The following is a 22,912-nucleotide window of genomic DNA, read 5'->3' on the forward strand; positions in this document are numbered from 1 at the left end:
ATTCGATATGTTAATTATAATATTTCTGGTAAGCGAGAGCACACTTGTTTCTGATTTCTTTCTTTCACTATTGTCGAAATTTTTAGAAATTATGAGACATTTATTCATGTACATTTTACTTCAATTTTAGGAAGTTTCGATATCACTAATCTTATCATCATTAGACCGCGAATTTAATTAGTATTTCATAGAAATAAGTACGTCAAATGCAAAGACAATACATCTGTAAAATTCGTGAATACCCTTGCGTTCGTACTATTGCAAAATAAAATCAATGTTTAAGTTTTAGTTGCTATACCATGTAATTAGAGTAGAAAATTATCGTGCACGAAACACCGCAGTCATTGTCATAAAATCATACACATTATCCAAGATTAAGACTCGGTATTCTACCATCAACGTCACAGATCGCATCTTCTGTTCCGTTGCTATCGAAAGCCTTTGACTTCACCCATCCTTTGTAATCCCGCGTGTCAGCGATCACCGCGAACCGTGTTCATACGAATGACGACCTCGGTGTTCTGACTCATTCTAAACGTTTGCTCGGAGGTCAATCTTCCAAACGTGTTAATAACGCGGAAGGTCCACAGCGCGAAAGTGGCACAAGTACCCGCGCCACGAGGAAAGCAAACGCGCGACAGATCGCGCGTGAACGCGAGCGAGGATCCGTGTGGTTCGCCGAGCTGCTGCGCGCCTCGCAAAACCGTGCACACACAGGCCGTCTTTGTGTGGCGGCGGACCTCGCGAGCGCAGCGACACCGAACAACGGCCCCTTTGTCGCGGTGTCTCTCGCCGGAATCATCGGCACACCGTGCGTGTCTCTCACCTATCCCTGCCGCCTGTTTCAGGGAAGAACGTGGAGCCGGTCGTGCCGCCGGTGCCGGTGGAAAACACCGGCGGCAGCAAGAACGACGTCTCGAAGGCCGAGGACATCGAGGAGAAGCTGGAGAACGCCTCCTCGAAGGCCTCGAGCCCGTCCGCCTCCGAGAAGTCCAGCTCGGAGAGGATCGATCAGAAGTCGATCGGCGGATCGTCCCTGTCCGAGTCGAAGGCGACGATCGCGGCGACGACGACGACGACGACGGCGGCGGTGACGGCGACGACCACGGTGTCGACACCGACCGCCACGACCGCCAACGTGACGACCAGCACCAGCACCTCGAGGTTCACCACGTGCGCCGTCACCTCGCCGACCTCCGCCACCAAGCCACCTTTGAGGAGGCGGCACACCACCGGACCCGGGATGACATTCCCGGCGACCGATCCTCCGACCTACTCCACCAGCATGACCTTCTCCAGGACCAGTCCCCTGCCCAGCCCTCATCTCGACAAGAGGTATTTCGACAGCAGTCTGATCGAGATGAAGAGCCAAGCCAGCAGCTCCAGCACCCTGGACTACGACTCTACGGAGGAGGTCTGGGTGCGCAGGGTGGACTTCGTTCAGGAAAGGAAGAGAAAGGTGAGCATATGATTTTAATATTTGTTCGGACTTTTATGCGTATTTTTAATACTGAACGTAGAAGCTAGAACGGTCCTGAAATCAACTGTTTTAAACTGTTATTTATTGGTTTTGAGTGACATAGTTATAAAGACCGAAGGGGTGTTATAACTATGTACTAATCCTAAGTCATAAATGAGGCAAAACTGTTATCGATTTTTATGACCGTTCGTGAAGGTTATGTCTGATTCGTGGCCAATATAGACGTAAATTGTCTTTTCTTTTTCTAAAAATTATCACAATCGGAAGACTAATCATCATCAGAAATTCTAGTCGTTGTAACTATTAAGAAAGTGATGTAGCAAAGGATTAAATGTCCTCCAATAGAGATACAAAAATGTTTTACGAGGAACACCGACTGCTATCAAGTCAATATATTTCAACCCTTTGCGCTCAAGTGGTGACTCAGATTGTTCTATCACGCTCCAAGATCATTTCGATGCGAACAAAGTTTAAATTTAAAAAATTAAGCAATAAAACTGTCGGCACGTGTCACAAGGATGCATAGAAGTGCACTTTGTTACACAGAATGGAAATACTACTAAGCCAAGAAAATTATTTTATTTTTATAGTTAAAACGGCTTCGAGTACAAAGGGTTAACCCGTTTCTCTACTCGTGATTTTGTCTTTTATCACCACAGAGTAGACTTCAATCTTCCCCACCTGTTGCTTAGCGTCGTGCAAAGCTTACCTAGACAAAGACTTAACCCTTTATCTTCGAGATCAATCCTTCCACCGCGCAATAATGCATTATTATTACTTTCCTTCTTAAACGATCGTTCCGATCTCCACGAAAACAAGCAAAATCCTTAACACTCGGCTCGTAATTGCTACAGGCAACGTTATCATTGGTTAACGCGATCTCATGGGTGTTTTTCGAGTCATCTCAAAGGCAGAACCAGGACTCGGGTGGACACGAAGCAGACGAAAATAATTCCGAGTATACATAATTTAGAGGCGACGTTCGCGCAAGAAATTATTGCTAAAATTAAATGTACACTTGCACGCCGTCGTCCGGTTCTCAATGTTGACGCAATGCTTCATTATATCGATTCTAATTACTCGATAAAACGTTTACTTTGTTATATCGTGTGCCGCGCGCGCACACACACACGCACACCACGTGTTCCCCAAAGCAGAATTGATATTTGCATTTTTGCCGCACGATTTACACTATTATTATACGTGTACGCGGCTTTATATTATTTCTTGGAACGTGATTCGGTATTTCGTACAAGGAATTTTCGAGAATTTTCCGCTGTCGCGTCATCGCGCGAACGAGAACTTCGAATCGTTTTGAGTTATGATCGCATCGCGGATCTTTAGGCGAATCCTGGCTTCCGTGTACACATTTTACAAAAGTCCGAATTAACCACTTGCACTGTAGTAACGAGTCAGACACGTGATATAGATTTCATGCAAGATTTAGTAAAATAAATATATAAATATTAATATTATTAATTTCCACTATATCGAAATGAAAAATAAATTCTTCTGTTATCAAAGTCTAGAAACGAAAGCGCAAAAAGCTAGTAAAAGGAATAAAAATTGTCTGGCCCTGTTAAGGTTAGATAAATGCTAATCAGTGCAGGTTGAAAGGAATAATAGCGTAAGGGTTGACAAAGAAGTCCCTTCATTAACCAAAAAAATTAAATCTCTTGTCTTCTAACCAATTAACTATTTAAAAGCAACGCACACTTTAATATTCTTCATTAAATTATATATCTTATAAAAGTATTCTATTCAAACAAACTATAGGAAGAAAATTGCAGAAATTCGTACAATTAAAAAAAAATTAACGCACACAATCTGCTTAGAATAAACGTCTCTAATTGGATTTGTGTCAGTCGACGGCCGAATTCGGTTTAAATATTTATACCTTCCGATACCCTAGTTGAAATTAGTTCGGTTGCCCGCGGCTATCGAAAAAAAACTTCGGACCTCAACTATGCGGAGTTATCCGATGGCCCGAGAGAGAGAGAGAGAGAGAGAGAGAGAGAGAGAGAGAGAGAGAGAGAGAGCTCCCGGTCGCCGCGCAATAATTCGATGCGCCGTTCGGTAATTCGAATTGTTCTCGATTATCGGGGCTTAGGCAAAGTTCAACAAAATTAGCTCGAGCCGATTGAAACCCTTGGAACAGATTGTTCTCTCCCGTCGTCGACTGTGTTTCGCAACGCGACCGTGTTAATACTTTGTCGACCGGTTAGCCGGTCGTCAAAATTTTCGTTTTCCATTTTGATTTATCTTATTAATCGCGAAAGGTATTTAATATTTAAAAATTTATATAACAATATCGAAGCTTGTGGTACAATTTTAACACATTTGTCTCAATAATAGATAACAAATTAAGGGTCACTGTGGCAACCGATTCGCAGACTACCGATCCGGGGGAAAAGCCGATTTATAGACTTTTAACCCTTCGCAGTTGGAGCCATTTTAACTTGAGATCCAAAATATTTTTCCAAACTTATAGCGTTTCCATTTTACATAACCCGGCGCGTTTTACACATTATAGAATTGAATTTTCCGACTCTTGCAATAGTTAACAGGAACTCGACAATTTTTTGAATGCGAGTAGACTTGATAAAAATGATTTTGAATCGTGGCATGATAATTTTCAGCAGCGCCTTAGACTCGACCGCAAAGGGGTTAACTTCCATCGGTAATCTATAAATCAGTCGTGACAATCAATAATTTGCTATCTATTGCCGAAGTATTATTGTATAATTTTTTAAATATTGGATACCTTTCGTGGTGAATAAAATAAATGAAATAGATAATATAAATAAATATTAATTAATGCTAATATTGTGAAAATATTGTGAAAAACGGGCATAGGATCCTCGCAGCAGCAAAACTCCTTTCGCGTCCGTCTAGCGTAGAGGAGCATCGCCGCAGCCAGCCGGTCGAGCCATCCGTCCGTCTAATTGTAGTAATTGACTAATTGCCGCGAGGAGGAACGGTCTCGCAAATTTGTTTACCGTGGTCGCGGTACGAAACTCTTGCGAAAGTCGATGGCGCAACAGCGCGGCACCGCGTACTCGCGATACAATGAAATCGTGGATCGTGTTTCGAGTTGCGACATCCGCGACTCGCATACTTCTGCAGCGACGCGGCTGAAACGTGCCACGAACTGAAATTCGTATTTCTCGAATCCGTGCGAACCGTTCTCCATTCACGCGCGTTGGAAGAAACGATCGCTTCCGCGAGCGCGCGCACGTTTCAACTCTTCGGGGCACGGTGGGATTAATAATGTCCCACCTTTTCGATACACGGTGATGCACGGTGGGTCATTTTTAAATCCACCACGTAGTGTCGCAACAGCTGTGTTTTTACTCTGGGCGTTCGTGAAACCAAGCGGCTTGGTGGAATTATTGAGGTTTCATTGTATTACAACGAATTCGGTTGAATTATTATTTGTTTATTCATTTACATATGTTTTCGATAAAAAGACGCTAATATTCGTTAATCGAAAACACGAGAAAATTTCTGTGCCACACGGGTCTATCTATTTCAAAGAGAAAAACCATACTGTGAAATTTCTATAATTCTGTAAAATTTAACAAACTGAAATTTCTATAATTCCGTAAAATTTAACAAACTGTGAAATTTCTATAATTCTATAAAATTTAACGAACCGTGAAATTTCTATAAATTCGAGTTGACTAAAATATATGAATTGACTTTACTATAAATTTGTTCAGCAAACGATGCTTCTGTTAGTCCGACGCCCTCGTTTGCGAACATAGGCCAGGATGGATGACAGATGGATTTGACTATAAATAATTAGTTAAAGTTGCTCGACTTGCGTCACGTTGTACATTAACTAATCACGAGTCTTCGGAACACCGTGTGCGCGCTCATCGACCATTTAAAGTCCGGTTCGCAAGGAAGAAGGTGTGGTCGCGCCGGGGCATGATCGTCGATGGAATTATGGTTGTCACGAACGTCCAATCTCCCGAGTGTACGCTCATCGATTGACACGTCGTGTCCGGGCGTGATCTCATCGAGATAATCTTTATATTGTGCACAGTCCTGAAGTAGAGCCACGCGCAATATATCAGGGTGTCCCATAAGTTTCCTCCCTTTTTTTTCATGCAAAATGAATACACGATATTTGTTGTTTAAGGTAGATTTATTATGTTATATATATATATATATCTACTATTCTGTTCTATAACCTTCTTCCATCTCTCAGGAAGCGTCATTATGCCCTCTTTCATTTTATGCCAAAAATTTTAAAGGAGAGTTTGTCACCAACGAAACGTACTTTGAAAGAGCACTCAGTCGACTGAAACCGGTGCCATAAACGCCTGAGAGATAAGCCTGCATATTTATATGCAGACGAAGCAACTTAGAGTCACTCATAGCGTGGCGCAGAAGAAACTTATGGGGCAACCTAATATTTTAATTCGCGTGATTCCGGACCGATCGAAAATAAATACGAGTAACAGACCGGCGATAACGATAACGATAGAAATCGGGATTATTCGCGGCCTCGTGTGCCACGCGAAACAACGTAGAATTGAAATTTATACGAGACCAACGTTTCATTTCTACGAGACCAACGTTTCATTTACATCGCAGCCGCGTTGCAAGGTGCGTTCAGCGCGGCGCGTGTGTCGGACACGCTCGTTCTGCATCCGCGAAATCGACCTCTCTCGCTGAATCGATAGCTTCCGTAAACAAGCCAGGCTAACGGGTCGATCCTCGCCGGATAACTATGGCGTTGCATGGTTATAAAAAGGAAGGTTCGACGAACCGGCCTCGGGGTACCACGAGGGCCTTACCTTCTTTCTTCGCTCTGGAAAGGGTAGATTACCTTGGTCACGAAGTCTCGCCGGTGTGCGAGCACAACACCGGCGGGCCTCGGGGCTCTCGGCCGAGTCCTTTTTCATCCGGCGAAGAGATTCGAGATCGATTCCCGTGCGCTGGGTTTCTCTGCGCGATTGAATTTGTCTTCGCGTGCACGACGCACGCCCGTCGGATCACGAGCATTTCATTAAAATTCGTCAGCCGCGTTTTCTCCGCGGTATCGGCGCGTCGCGATGTGCAGAAAAACGAGGCCTGTTTCAGGAAAAGTGGCATCGATGGGAAAGTTTGAAAAGCAATTTGTCGGAGGAAATTGAAAATCGACAAAGGTTCCTTCATCTTTATATTTACTTATTTTGAAATATTTTAGAAATATAATACTTCTTGCTGTTGCTGCAATTTTGAGAGGCTCGCGAAACTGGCCGCGCGTCATCTTGATAAAACTCTTATCAAATTAGACCGAATGTCTTGTATCTTTTCTCATTTTTATGGAGGATATATAACGTGTACTAAATTTGTTTAAATACTTTAATTACTTCGAATGACAAGAGAAAATAAAGTAGTCAGGATTTTAACTCTTTTATCCGAGTATACAATGACAATTGGAAGAATAGCTGAGAGAGAGAGAGCATCTTCCTTTAATTCTGTCGTCATTCCAACGCTATTTGAGACAGTAAAACAATGACAAGAATCAAAGAAATTAAAAGAGTATCGCTAAGGAGAGGAAGATGCTCCTAATTGGCTCTCGCGTCTCGCAACAGTCACGGCACATTTTTGTCTCGCGAAGCCGGGGCGCGCGTTATTTAGAGTGCGCGGAAAACGGGATAAACGAGAGCGTGCTTTGAACCCATTTTCCGCCGGGGGACAGTCACATTTTGATGCAACGAGATCACGGAATTCGCGTCCCAGTTGTCGCCGCGCCCGGTTAATTTACGGGGGTTCGAATCCGCGAGAAACGGTCGCAGCGTTTCCATCGCAGAAACCGCGCAGAAGGGTCGCGCGGCCTCACGAGTTCGAGAGACGACTCTCGGCCGAAGTTTCGTCGCCCCCCCCCCCCGGGGGGCGGGACTCCGCAATAAATTACGGGTTAGCGACGCACGGAATTTGAATACCATTCTTGTTGCGTGGGCCTGTGTTTTTTTCAAAAGGGGAGAGAAAACGGTCCCGGGCGGGGGGCCCCCCCGAAAAAAAAAAAAAACAAAAACACCGCGGTATCGCCTGTCCCAGATCTCGGTGTGGTTGCTTTAATGATTCACGGGGTCGGCGGGAGGGGCGAAGGGGGGCTGGCGGACTTAGGAGGCGCAAGGCTTCCTTTAAGCTCTATCGATTCGGTTCGAAAGACGAATTACAATGCGTTGAATACTGTTATGATGGATACCGTGTCACGTAAGGCCTCCTTCGCCGATCCCCCCCGTCGTACGTGAATTGCTCGCGTAAATAGCCGCGCCGCGACCGGGATTAGGTCGCCGGAATAAATATTACGCGAACGATTTTACGATGCAGCTTGCAACATTTTTTTTTTTTCAACGCGCCACCGTCGGTTTAACCTTCGTCTGTTCGACGCTTCTCACGGATCGCAAACGACGAATACACTGCGAATTTTATGTAGTCTTTAGGTAAAGATTAGAGAATTAGTTGACGCCTGTATATTATTTTCAATTAGGTAAAATTATTCCAAAAGAGTACGAATTCCTGTCTATCTTCTTTCCTTTGTAATCGATCGAGGATTATGACGTTACTAGGTTGAAATTATTTAAAAAAGAATCACTTTCTATTTAATCTCCTTCGACAAATTTTAGTTTCAATTTCACGTGAAAATCTTCAGGCTACCGTCGACGAATCTTAGTGAAGAAAAAACCTTAATAAATCCGGGAAAATATCGATTGGTCTCCGAGTGGTCCGAAAAGCAACGTAAAAACATACGAACAGTTATTTTAATTAAAGAAGCTCATTCGAAGCTTCCATACCCGGCTCGGTGAAATAAATCGCGAGCAACTGGGTCAGATTTTTTTGCCCCGGCATAAGGAGCTTATTGCGACGTCGCCGCATTTTTGTGTAAACACGGTAACGGAATCGCGTGCCTCGGGATTAAAAGACGCAGGCCCGTGACTCATCTATTATTATATTCCGATTACGAGAAAGAATCACCCCTCCAAATTACAGTTTCGTTTCAGATTCTTACGACGTCGTTCGCACAGGTCGTTGCGTATGTTATTTCGAGTAAGGCCGCCCGATGAGTCTCGATACGGTAACGAGACCCGCTAGCGAACAGAGCACGGCTCGTTCGACGTTAAACAACGCCCGCGCGAAGATAATTATCTCCGAAATTACGCTTTATCGAGTTATCGATGTAGTTAATGGCGCCGCGCGCGCCCCCCACCCCGTCCGCGTACAAGGTGTGCCGGGTGTATCTAATCGTTTCCAGTCTCTCTATTGTATTAACAAAAAAATTAAAAGTTCGCGGAAAGCGGAGTTTCCTTCCTCGAAACTCGTTTCCGTACGCTTTATTATACCACGAATGCGAACACCTAGTAGAATTACTCGAAGAAAGCTGATCAACTCTTTCCAACCGATCGAATCGTTTCTTGCAACAGCGCTTCCTCTAAACATAAAAAGAAAGGAAGTAAAATCAATAAATTCATCCACCTAGATCCATGTCGTGTATCAGTTCGGCATTGCGTCGTCGAGTTGTGGAGGTCACCCGAAGAGATCGTCTACTCCGTGAACGAACCAGACGCGAGCGAAACTATGAAACAAAGGGTAATTAACGTCGCCGATAAATCACTGACCTTAAATCACATAATTTTCCCCGCGACGAAACGTTTACTCTGCACTTGAACTACTTGCCGCGATTACGTAACCCCCCGTTCAATGATTCCCAATGATTCCCGTTATCGTTCCGTCCAATGTCAGGGTCAAGAACGGCTTAAGGTACACGTTTGCCGAGCCGGACGCGAGAGCTCTGATCATTTATTTTATCGCGCGCCGCGCTCGCCGACAATTTAGATAGCGCTGAAAGGGTGACCGGAAAATTCACGGCGAACGGCGGCGTTTTAAATTTAGAGGAGGGACCACGCCGACATCCGCTGACATAATGGAACATTGTTGCAACACACGTTTCGCCGTATCGGTACACGCTTTTTCCGGGAATGTTTCACACGTGCTCTTCACCCTCTCTCTCTCTCTTGGTCCCCCCTCCCGTCTCTCTTAGATCCTCCCTTCCTCTCTCTCTCTCTTTTTCCTTCTCTTTATTTCTCCTGCTCTCTTCCCCTCCTTCCCCGGCCGTCTTCCCTCTTCCTCCCCTCCTCCCCCCGATACGTGCGCGACGGAATTAAATGAAGTAAACGCGCTTTATTTGTTGTTTGCGATATTTCGCTGGTTGTTGCGTAACGCGGCCGCGGCGACGACGACTCATATGCCCGTTTTAGAGTACAAAGAATTTTACACGTGCCACCGGTTCGCGACAGGCATCCGAACCGAAGTAATTGCATCCCGGCGCGTGTCGTTAATCTATTTCAGTCCTGACATTTTCGCGCGACTTTTCTTCGGCGAAATCGCCGGCGGCCGGACAGCCGGTTATCATTCGACGTGCCTCGATGCAATTCCGATCGTTTCTTTCCGTCGGATCGTAACATTATCCTGCCCGGACCCCGCCGATACGTTCGACGGAGGGCCGTGAGCCGGCCATTATTCGTTCGTGACAACAGTCGAAATAAGGAAGGAATAATAAGGCGGTTGAATCATTATCGGCTTCACGCTCTGGAAATGTACGGACACGATGTTTTATCGGCATCCGCGTATCCGGATCGCCGATCTATCTTTCCGTGAACGATGTTTATCGGGAATATCAAATTCTATCGAAAAATAAGCGCGATTGTTGTGTTGCGATCGTTGTGCCGCGATTGTTCGCGCGACTCTGCAGCGTGTCGCGATTTCGGGGAATCGAGGAACCGCGGTGTCGCACGGTTTCTGAGGTATAGTATCGGATTTTGAAATGAGAAAATGTTTAAAAAAAATATTGATAACATTTTGAAACGAGCTGTTGTATTTTACGAAATTTAATTAGTCTCCAAGAGTGGAGAATTAACCAGTAGAATTGAGATATTTTTGTTTCTAGTATAAAATGATTATTGTGTTAAATTCTGCGGGGAATAAACATCGAAATGAAACGAAAATGAACTGGGACAAAGACGTCGCGGTGAGAACAACGAGGATATCGTCAACAATATGTCGCGAACGCGTCTCTTAATTTTACAGCGTTCGTCCCACTTTCAGTAAAATGGCTGCCACCCTCTAGAGCTGCACGCGAGGCGGCGACGATTATCCGCGCGCGCGCGCGTGTCCCGGAAACAATGAGCGGAGCCGAGCCGTCAAAATTTCGCGAACTCTCTCGTGTAAACAACCGTGAGAGTCGCTCGCCAGCGAACGGGCGCGATAAGCTCGTCCTTTTCTATTTTCTTTTCGTCGAGTTGGGGCCATGTTTCACGGCGATGGAACTCGGTCAATAAGCCAGTCAAGCAAAAGTGCTCGGTGCATTTCCTTATCATTGATCGCTCGCGCACCTTCTAGATACGATTCGCAGACGTTGGTCGCGCTCGACGATAGATGGCGGCCCGATTCGAGCCGAAGACCAGCTGCCATCTTTGCGGAATTATTCGAATGAAAAATACTGAAATAGATCGTTCGAAATGACACACACGGGGTGCGCGCGCGCGCGCGCGCGTACGTGACCGGGAGAGCGTGTGCCGCTCGCCCGCCGAATGAATTGATTTACTCCTCTGTTTTGACTACTTGCCGCCGCTTAAACGATTACGAGCTAGATTGCCCGCGTTCGCCTCGCAGATAGATCTCAAATAGACCGCGCGAAAACAACTCCAATTACAGTCGACGCGTTCGGGAACAGAATTGCTGCGCTGTTTCGTTTGAAATTAGACCTATCGGTTCCGGCGATACCGCTCGACGCGTACGCGCGGAACATTGTCGGCGAATTTTCACTTTTGAATCATCGTCGATTCCATTTTCGAGAGCATATCTCACGCGAATGTTTGCTCGGCGGCGAATTTTTATTTTCGATTTATTTCAGATTTATTCAAGGCTCTGGAAAGAGTTTTCGTTTATGCGAGACGAAATTATTAAATTTTGAGACAAACGATAGATAATAGATGACCTTAGTCTTAGTTGATTGTATTTCTATGCAATAAATTTGTTAATCATGTCTCCGCCCTTAAATGATAAGAATATATAAATCAAATTGTATATACTAATCAAATCATAGAAGCGAAATATAGTTTCAACCCCTTCGAAACTTACCGAAATTAGATCAAACCACTCGAACATACTCAGAACTGTTAAAACAACTACTATACATCGTATACATACATAAAATTGCATTGTCGCGCGCATTGTCTAGCAAACTGCTCTCTCTAACGCCTAACCAACATTTCGCATCGTTTGGTCCGCTTCCAAAAAAGTTATTCCACTCGAAAATCCCTGGGAAAAGTCCCTCGATCTACTGCACGCCGTATAATCGGATTTCGAGCGATCGCGCGGCGAGAGCATCATCTTCTAACGCGAACGCGTTTATTATGCGGTCACCGTATTTTTTCCGGTTGCAAAGTTGTTCGCCTTGCGGTCGGAAGAGGCGACGAGCAAATTCAAGAAAAAGTTCTGCTCGTCGACGGGGAAACCGTGGCAAAACGGACAGAGGAGAGACGACAGGATATTTGGAAATCACGGTCGAACGTTTCACATGACCGCGCAAGAATGCCGCGTCGCGAGAGAGAGAGGAGAGAGAGAGAGAGAGAGAGAGAGAGAGAGAGAGAGAGGGGCGGCCATTTATCGTGTTAATCACAATTCATCCGCGATAAGACGGCGTTACAACAATCCTCCGTAGGAAATTATTATCGATACGGTTCCTCGACAAAATGTGAAAGATATCAGCCGCAGATAGTGGAGTCATCCAACTGCGTCGCGACGCCCACGAGTCCCGGCGCTGTCAGTCACCGTTGAAATCTCGATGGACGCGCGATGTCCGTTCCCGGGTAGTTAGTGGACATCTGAAAAGCCTCACCGGTTAGCGCGCCGTTTTCCGTTTAACGCCACGAAATAATGTCCGCGGTGTCGCTCGGCCGAGTTCGCAAGTACTCCCTCGTGCCGTATTTGGACCGTTTCCCGGAAGAACCCGGGACCTACAAGGTACTGAAAAAAAAGAAACGAATCTACGGACACCGTAAACACCCTCGCGCCTGGATAAGTTATCTCCAATCGGGCAGGTAGCTGCAAGATAGCTGCATTCTTAAAAGTGCATCTGAAATTGAAACCCGTTGTGCGTTTATCTTGGGGCAACGCTGCGAGTGAATGTAATCCACGGAGAACAGAATAGGGGATGGACTTATTTTTCTTCTTTTAAATTTAATTGCATTTTTATTCCTTTTCTTACAAGGAATAATATTTTCATTTGACAAAGGGGGATTTGCTTTTCTCTAATTAAAAGTTTTTTTAGATAAATAAGTTTCGCAATACAAAATTCAGAATATTGAGCAAGAATCCTTGTTTCGTCTTACTTAAAAACTGACTTACTTAAAATTTTAACAATTCTTTCGAGGAGAAGAAAATATAGATTTATTGCAACGCATGGATAACAGAAGAATAAATCTCTCGAAATATCCATTTGATAGTTCGGTAAAAATGGAGGCGGCGATGATTTACCGTGGATCGAGAACGCTAACGTTAGCACGGCAGCTTTTTGTAACAAACGGATAGCCGGCCCGCGTTCAGCGGATGAAATATTTTCTGCGTAAGTTTTCTTAGAAGTTTCGACAGTTGTTCCGGTATAATTTACAGCATCGCTCCCCCCCACCTCGGCCTTCGCCAGCCCCGTTTCGCATCGCCGTTTTATCTTAATCAGTTCTTACCGTGTTTATAGTCGCGCCGTTGCGTAATAAGGCCTATTCGACGCACGAAAAGGACAGCTCTCTTAATTGTACACTGTAAAATATGTGTACCGGTTAATGCTATCGCTCCACAAACTGGAGGACTTGGGTTATCGAGTCGCGTCATCTCGGAGACGCTCGTCAAACCGGGGCACTTTCATTTCCTCCATTTTCCTGCGATAATTTGTATTTAGTATTGCATTTTCTTAGGTAGAAATTTGTCGGGGGTTAGATGGATTTATAGATCGTAAAAGTACTTCTAGTTTTGCTATAGGAAGTATCGTTACAGAATTCCGAAATTTTTATAGAAGAATAAAGAATTGTTTTTAAGCAAACAATAGAAACGAAGAATAACTTTGTCATTTAATACAATTTTTGGATTTATAAAATTGATGAAAAAGCTGGAATTTATATCCATATTTTCTTTGAAATACCAGATCTTTTATCTAATAATTACTTACAAAAAAACGTCCAAATTTTACCGATTTTTTAATGCCTCAGGGTGCGCACCCCTCCGCCCTCTTATTCAATTAACCCTTAGCACTCGAGTGGCGACTCAGCGGCGCCATTAAAATTGTTATACCACGTTGCAAAATTAATTTTAATAGATATCGTCAAAGCTTGGATTTAGAAATTGTTAAAACGTGTAACTGTTGTATAAGACTAAGACTCGATTTCATGTGCATCAAATAAATATTGTTATACAAAGTGGAAACGCTGGAAGTCCTGAAAAATTCTTTTAGATTCGAGTGATTCGAGTGTTTAGTTGAAACGGCTTCGAGTGAAAAGGGTTAACAACAGAACAAGCCTTGAAACGCCACGAAGCCGATGCAGCTTATAAATTAATGAACTCTGCCACCATTTAGGAAGTTTCGTGCACGAACACAGGGATTTGTTTACAAACGGTGTCGTCTGTGACCTCTGCCGTCGATCACGATATTTGGTAATCTTATCTAATTGAGCTTAAGTACTGATTAACTATTGACAGACAGTGTTAGACTTAAGAAGGACGTGATAGAATTTCCTCGTTCAAAGAAACAGGTATATTTTTACCACGGCATGATTGATTTAATTCTTAATCCTGTTCGGGATTACCGTTATTTAATTAACTGCGCGTTAATCTTCGCTCAATCATGATCGCGGACCCCAGCCTTGTAACAGAAGCACCGCGTATTTTTTTGCCATCAAGCTTCTAACAACCTCGTTGTACTTCTGAAAATGTCTCCTGCATGCGGCTCTGTTACAAGAAAAAATCAAATCTCTGCGAATCGTTGATTTTATCGCCATCGATCACCTATTTTTTTAAACAATTTTTCTTCTCGTTATTTTCTATTAATCGATGAAGGTGGTGGAGCAAAGTGGTCCAGGCATAACACGATAAATCATCTTTAAACAACAAATATCGTCAATTGATTTCGCATCAAAAAAAGAAGGAAGGAACTTATGGGACACCCTAATATCTTCTTCAAATCGAATCCGAGGGTTATTTTCGGTCCCGCAACAGTTCTGTGCATACTGTAGCAAGGCGCTCACGTGGTTCACTGACAGGCCTCAGACTGTCGTGATTGAAAATGCCAGTCGGACTCGGAACCGCGAGCGAAACATCTCGCGAAACTGTTTCTGCATATTTGCACGTCGGCGCCGCATTTCACGAATCAGTTTTCCGATCCGCGCGATCGTTTCACTTTTCACCGGCGTTTTCGGATCCCATCGACCGTTTAAATAATAATCTGACCTAAAAGAAAATCTGACTAAATTCCCCGGTTCCTACGTTGCACTCGCGGCAAAGAACAAAAGGTTTTCTATTATGTAATTTCCACCCGCGAAGCGCTATTTCTCAGCTCGCTGTGTCGCCGAACAATAAACGCGCGACCGTGTTAAATCGTTTTTGCTCGCAACAGTGCCCTCGTAAATAATACATCGAACGCTTTATCTCGGCGGGCGAAGGTGCTATTTCGTTGCTGATAATTTTCATTCATAAGAAAGCGACCGGGTATGGCAGCGCGCCAGACCTGTCGCAGTTTCGTAAACGACGTTGTTCCGCGACGGCTTTCGATACAAATTCGCGAAGATCCAGCCGCGTTGTCGAACACGCTACCGTCTATGCTCTTTGGAACATTATAATAACAATTTGGAAATGTTCTTTTCAAAATGAGAAATTAAACGGGGGGGAACAACGGTGTCGGAATCTCATTTTCGTGAAAAGTTGCGAGCGGCATTGGCAGCTAGAATCGTAACTCGCTATTTTCGGTGGTAACGAATTCCCGAGTTTCGAAACGTGTACCTGCGTGTATTTATATATATATATATATATTTCTGCGAGGAATCAGAAGTTCTGGGAACTCTATTTAGCCAGCCGATCAAAGCGAACGATATTTTCTAGTTGAGGCGAGCGTTCGATGTCAACCGGAGATAGAATTAGAATCCAGCAAGCTGTCGCTCGTTGTCGATCGATAGAGCGACGATTGTTGTTTTTCCTCCGCGAGACACGCGAGTGCATCGTTCGCGGGCCGAACGGCTACGCTTTTATTGAGGCGGTAAATTAAAAATACGATCCCAGAGGCCGGCTCGCGTAAACGCAGCCCGCCGATGGTGTTTGCGTACGCGGAACGGTGTCTGCGGCGAATGAAAATACACTAACGAAGATTTTCGCGCGGCTCGCCGTGAGATGATCCTTAAAGCTTCCGCGTTGAGAACTCTCCAGGAAGCCACGGAGACCGTGCTATGCGATCTCGCGGCGGAGTGGAAAAAAACGGTACGGAAGCATTTACAGTCTTGCTGAAAATCGGAAAGAAATCCGCGGGACGCTCTCAGAAAATCAGGATTTTCTAAGTATTTTTTCATTTTTCGTGATTGTAATCGGTAAATAATTATTTTCTTTTATTATCAGCGATAGGTATTTTCTGATTTTTGGCAGTAATTATTTTCTGATTACTATTTCTAATTATTTTGGAGTTATTCGGTAATTATTTTGTAATTATATTACCTAAATATTTTCTAACTATTTTATAATTATCTCTAATTATTAATTAATTCTTCTATGTCAGACCGGCGTTTTTAACCCTCTACACTGGAGCAGTGACTCCGAGACGCCACTAAAATCGTTCTACCCTTTTCTAAAATAATTTTTATGCTGATAAAATTTACTTCGCGAAGTAAAACATTTCTTCGTTAAGTAAAATATTTCTTCGTTTCCAAAATATTTCTTCGCTACAAAATGCTTTCCTTCCAATCTTCGTGTCTAAAAATACTTTGTACAGATCTTATAAGCCTCGGTCGGGTTCCGTTTCGTTACAGTTTATTTGTGTTAGGAATAGGTTCTATTGGGTTTGTTGAATCAGGTTTCCGTAGCGATTACGCGTTTCTGGCTGAACACCGTGGGTTCCGCCGCGTTAGAAGCGGTTTTCGTGAAGCCCTTTTCATCTGGCTAATTCTTTAAGAATGCAGGGGGGTTCTTAAACCTCTTCAGACCTGCGTTCAACCAGACAGTTACCTGCTTCGCTGATTTATATTCAACGACAATGCTTGGTCAGTTGCAAACTGACTATGAATTCTATGCATTGATAATAAATTTAAATAGTTGCGATTTAAAATATTGAAAATAGTAGAAGAATTAAAATTTGTCAATTTATTCATTTTAATATATTAAAACCAATCTCGTGAATATATTAAAGCCAATCTCTTATATATATCAAAGCTAATATCTCAAATATATTAACACCGGCTGAAATGCAATCTAAGCAACCGTTTCCTATTTTACACAAAAATCTGCAGCCTAGTTACAGTATTTCTCATCTGCTTTAAATACATTAATAACGTTACATACACGAATATGTATAATCGTCCAACGTTTCTAAAGGATTTAAAGTAAACCTCGTCGAAATGCTGTCACCTATGCTCTACTCGATATCGAGATAACGATAATTCAACCCGGTCTAAATTCGGCCCGATCGCGAGTTAAGTTCAAGACACTCGTTATCGCCGGTGTTCAGTTTAGAGAGGTCTGTTTTGAAACCGGAGAACAACGCGACGTGTGTAACGTATCACGTGTCCCCCATGTATCAGCTGTGTATAGTCCATGTCCATTAGATACCGTCGATAAAAAAAAAAAAAAGTATGGTAAAACTGTTGTCGCGTATCCTCGGCGCGCGCGATAAAGCATTTAATTCGCGTCATTCGTAACCGGGGGGGAAACTCTGCCAGAAACTTTCCTCGCGTGCATTACATAACAATGGCCCCGGGATCGTAATCCGTTGAGACACTAGGCAAAAGTCGCCTTTCGGTAGTGTCCCGTCTACGTCGTCTATTGGAAACCGTCCAATCCAACCCTCGAACGCTGATTGGCCGCCGCAACACCGAGGATGGTGTTGCGCAAGATGCGCGGAGAATCTGTCAAAATCTTGCACGTGCTTTCAACGGTTCGAAGAAAACAAACGAGCCTTTCGCAACGGTGATATCTTAATCCCTAATTGGGGGCATCGTGCGACGATCGTTCAACGTGTATTTCCGATCCGACCGCGGCGGTTTTCGTGGAATCCTCGAGCTGGATTTCGCTCCAATGAGATCATCGAAGCCTTTCGCGGGAATCAGAGTTTCTCGTTGTTTCCGCTCTCACCAATAGGCGCGATAAAACGGCGCGTTGTCCGCGCCGATCGTTTCTCTCCGGAGGAGATATCGCAAGAGGAGATCTGAACTTCGTTTGAAGGAAAAAGTCGCGCGAGATAATATCGTTAAATATAAATGCTTTGTCAACTAGCGGTCTTGATTAAACAGCGATATCTAATCGTCGTATCCTACGGCCAGAGATCCGCAGACAATAAAATTTCATCATCGCCGCTTGTTTCCTGTCGATTTTTTCGCTCGGCGTTCCCCCGGCTACGATCGCCGCCGGATGTTCAACTATAATCAATAACACTCTTGCACCAGTTAAACGTTAGATTGCGTTGCGCGATTGATTTCGTACCCCATTTCGCCGTTAATCGGGCCACCGGACCCGGCGAGAACCAATAACATGACATAACCTGACATAACCTGTGCGCGTCCATCGATTCGCGATCTCTTTAAAAGAATTCAACTCTTCCAGGAAAGTTCTTCAAGAGAAACAGAAATCTTTGGTTAAATGAAAAACATTTAAAAAAAATCGTCGTCTATAGGTGAAAAAAAGCCAATTGAAATTTCATACTTGTTTGTTGCTTTTTGGTCTCTCGGTATGCGTTATCTCTGTTTCGAGGAAATAACTTGCAGGAGATTGCACTACTATTAACGGGCATTGATTTCTAGGAAGCGAACGTGATTCACAGGTTTTTCGTTACAAGATGACAGAGCGCTTAACGTGCGACGACACGACCGGCTAAATTAAACTGCTGACTTCGTAGACGAAACGACTCTTGGCGCGATGAAATGTCCGATCGGTTACCGCGGCAACGATCTGCTTGCATCGCGTACGAGATAATGTCTACGCAAATGTATTACGAAATTTAATATACACGGTGTTCGTTTCGTTTTCAGGAACTTGGATCGCAGCCGTTGCCGACGATCGTCACCGAGGATGCTGATAATTTGAGTCATGGGTCTCAGGATCAGGGTCACAGGCCTCGGGCAGGTACGGTGATCTTTCGTCACTATAAATAATAATAAGAAATATTAAAGTAATAAATAAATTAATTTGCACTAAAATTAGATCAAATAGTTCGTCACGTAGCTATAGAATTCTTAAAGATATTTTAAAATTTATAATACTAGAATATTGGATCTTCGATCCATTTTTATGATATCTTACACTTTGGCTTTCGACAATTGTTCTAAAGAGAATCTGTTGTGTGTAACAGGAACATGGGGCTCGCACTCGAGGACCATCAGGAAACCAACCTCAGGCAGCGCTCCTGGTTCCGGAAAGTCAACGCCGCTGCCGCAACCGGCGGAACCTTCGAGTTCGTCGAGCTCGAGCAAAGGAGGCAGGAAAGCTTCCGGCACTCGATCCGGATCCACCAGCCGCAGCAACAGCCGCAGCAGCAGCGTCGAACGCAGGAGAAGCGGTGGCGCTGTCGATGACACGGCCAGCCCCACTAGGAAACCGGCCCTCCTTGACGCCTTCAGGCCAAGGAGCAAGTCTGATGCTAGCAAAAGGAAGCCCAGTATTATAGCGAATATGAAAAATGCTGTGCAGGTGCGCTTTTAATCATAAAAACTATGATTTTGAATCATATTATTACGCCCTACGGAAGATTATCTTAACTAGGGACGTACAATAGAGATATTATGATGAATCGAATAATCGAAGTCCTATAGAGCCCGATTCTGGTTGCAGTGAAATAATTTGCGTCCTGTGAGAGATAATCTTAAGTTAGGGTCATATGATTAGGGTCTTAGAAAGGATTGTTCTGCCTAGAGTAGCATAATTATGGGTCCTATGAGAAATTGTCCTAGAGTCAAAGAATTTAGAGCCTATAAAAGATGTCCCGGTCTAGAAAAGATTATTAACTGTGATTCTAATTTTGTATCTCAAAAAGCTATTTTTGTAAAGTATCACAGTAGAAGGTGACTGAGAGTGACTTAATAAAATTAATTTACTTAATATATATTCGTTTAAAGCAAATAATTAAAGAGAAGATTTACTGATGAACACTTTTGTCTGTATTCCAGCAGTCACTGCACAGAGGCTCCCATGGAAGTTCGTCCATAGATGTACGTACGGACAAAGATCACCACAAAGACAGCAAGGATCACAAAGACAGCAAGGATCACAAAGAGGGCAGGGAGATTATGGGACGCCCTCGAGCTGGTTCAGAAAGTAGCAGGAATCCTGTCACCAAAGTTATGGATCTCATCAGACATAGAAGCCATAGTGCTCTTAGCGGGGAAGACAAACGTAAAGCGGTGAGTAATTTCAATTGTTTACAACAACTTGGATATTCGGTTGGACCAATTTAACAACGCAACGTTATTGAGAAGCTGAACTGTTTTATTACCGACTGAGTCGAGAAGATTGTAATCAGAGAAGGTCTCTGTTTTATCGCGGCGAGTAACAACTGATAAAGATACCAACAAATAGACGTCAGGGTGTACCATTGGACAGAATACACAATGGTATTGTTTTATCATAAATTTGTTAAGCTCTGAGAATTCTCCTGTCATTACTATATTACAAATTCCAGGAATTTAAAGCTATTAGTAAGAATCAAGTGTCCTATACACTACATTTCAACTATGAGTTGATATTTTATTTAGTTTCATCAAATATTATAGACACTTTAGAAAGTTTTAAAGCTCATACTAAAGTAAAAAGATCGCTCTTTGTGATATAATTTTTATATTCTTCCAATCAATTTAGAAGTATATTCGACTAAAGATTAGTTTCAATTTTTCAATTGAAAATATTTCATAAAACTAACAACCTCAACTAACTTTTATAACATAATCAATACAATTAAACCTTTATCTACAATTTTATCCCACACTCGTGCACATTTCTACATTCCCTTTGCTTTCTAATACTACTCCATTGAATAAATTCCCATGTAACCATTGTCCACAGTAAGAGCATACTGCAATCAGTTATAAAATATGAAATCAGTAATGACAGTCAGATACGAGACACGAAAGCCCGTAAGATGTTTTGCCTATTCTTATGTCGGGTTCTGTACGTCAACCTCTTTTCACCGTATGTATCGAATATCAATCGTTCAGTGGATAATGTTTCATGTGGTTCATATCCTGAAAACCGATACTCGGCGAAATATGATTCATTATCAGAAAGACTGACTTCATTCCAATAAATGCTGGCATCTCTTTACTTTCGATAAGATTTACGAACGATATAATTCGTTGACAAGCAGCTGCTTAATTCCAATGATAAAGTAAACATTTTGTAGACATATTTTCGCAAGGAAATGTGATACATTCTTTTATTAATGTTGCATGCTAATCATTTTTTACTTTGTTAGATACAAATGTATATATCGTATGTATGTACTATACGTAGCATACATATGTATGTAGGTACTTAGTAGAATATATATGCTATATATTCTATGTTTATACCTATATAAATTCGTTTATTTTCAACTCCTGTTCCCCAAGCTTATAATACAATGCCTGGGTGGAATATAATTATATACTAAATATAGTATTTATATTACTATTATATTAGTATAAATTACTAAGTATTCCTATCAGTATTAATTACTATTAAATTAGTATATTAGTATAATGTATAATATATACTAAGTATAGTATTTATATTACTATTATGTTATTATAAATTACTAGGTATTCCTATCAGTATTAACTACTATTAAATTAATATATTAGTATAAGGTATATAAATGCTATATAATAGTACTTACCATGGTCATATCAAGCACATGCACTCGTTTCATAATGCGAAGAAATCGCGGCAATAAATCCGTCCACATTCTTCCAAATACAATACTCGTGCGAAACACGAAGCCCTGTTACGCAAACATCCCCGGCCGACCGGGGGGGGGGGGGGGAGGAGAAAAATTTGATTCGCATCTATCGTTTACATAGGCTATTGACTCGCAACCGGAGAACTCGAAATTCCGGCGCGCGTCTCTTCGTTCCGTGTTTCTGCTCTCAGCAGAGCGTGACTTTTTGAAACGAACGAACCGCTGTTGGTCCGGCCTGACAATGGTATCTCCGCGAACAAAAGGATGATCTCTGAAAGCAGAGAATACGTGTTTTGACGTCGACGATTATGCATCTCCGTCTTTTCCCCCCCCCCCCCCCCCCGATTCGGACGGCTATAACTAGAAAACCTTGTCACTTCGCATTTCGCGTAATAGTTCGGCCGCGCCATTATGCGCGGATTGCTCCGAAAAAGACGAGGACTTCCGTTTACTAAAGAAAGGTTACCCTAATTCTGGTCGATTCTAAATCCTTGGGAAGCCCCTAATTTGTTGAGATGATATTAAAGTAATAGACTTGACGCGAAGAGTGTCATCGCGAATTGTAATAATAGTATTAATATATTATTTTATATAAGTTAACTGCACTATATTAACAGGATAATTTTTGTGTTAATTAACGTGATATAAGGCAATTTTTTAACGATAGCAGACGCAGAGAATTTTTTATTTTGTACTTAGGTTCGCTGGTGATGGATTCGCTGAGACTATAATTGCGCGTAGATCCTCAGTCGAAGTTTTCATTTGATTCCGTGGATGGTCGTCGTTTTTGAAAAATTTATTTCTTCGGCCCCCGAGATCATCCACGATGGAATGTACAGCCCGTGTCGGACGATATAAACTCGAAATCTGTCCGCTCGAACGGTCGGTGTTTGCCGCGGGGGTCGTAAACTGCATCTGTGCAAACATTGAAGTCGCTAACGCGGGACGGCGTCGCTGATTATTTTAATAAAGTCCGAGCATGCCGGCCCTTTCACCGCGAAAGCGACGCGCTCGCACGGACCTTGGGGGAATTCCGAACCGCCCGGTTTACCTGTACAATTAACGTTTGATACCGGAGTCAAAGGCGGGGACCCATAACAATTTTATCCGAGCGCGCGGTGCTCGCGTAACGCGTGCCTTAAACAGGCCGCGCCCGCGCACGCTTCCCCGACGGATTCCGTTCGTTTGATTTTTATAGTGATCGTTTATGGTCCGGATAAACGCATCACGGTCCGGAATAGCCCCGATCCGAGACACGTTCT

General features: G+C 43.2%; 1 protein-coding gene across 1 annotated transcript in view; it reads left to right on the top strand.

Annotated features, from left to right (window-relative positions):
• Positions 1-22,912, top strand: part of Snf4agamma (SNF4/AMP-activated protein kinase gamma subunit) — a 135,713-nt gene that overhangs the window by 35,719 nt on the left and 77,082 nt on the right. The window contains exons 3-6 of the mRNA XM_078195822.1: positions 849-1,459; positions 18,751-18,844; positions 19,071-19,408; positions 19,885-20,118. Coding sequence (XP_078051948.1) covers positions 849-1,459; positions 18,751-18,844; positions 19,071-19,408; positions 19,885-20,118 — 1,277 coding nt within the window. The remainder of the gene's footprint in view (positions 1-848; positions 1,460-18,750; positions 18,845-19,070; positions 19,409-19,884; positions 20,119-22,912) is intronic.

Source organism: Augochlora pura, chromosome 2 (genome assembly GCF_028453695.1).
Source record: "Augochlora pura isolate Apur16 chromosome 2, APUR_v2.2.1, whole genome shotgun sequence".
Lineage (NCBI taxonomy): Eukaryota > Metazoa > Arthropoda > Insecta > Hymenoptera > Halictidae > Augochlora > Augochlora pura.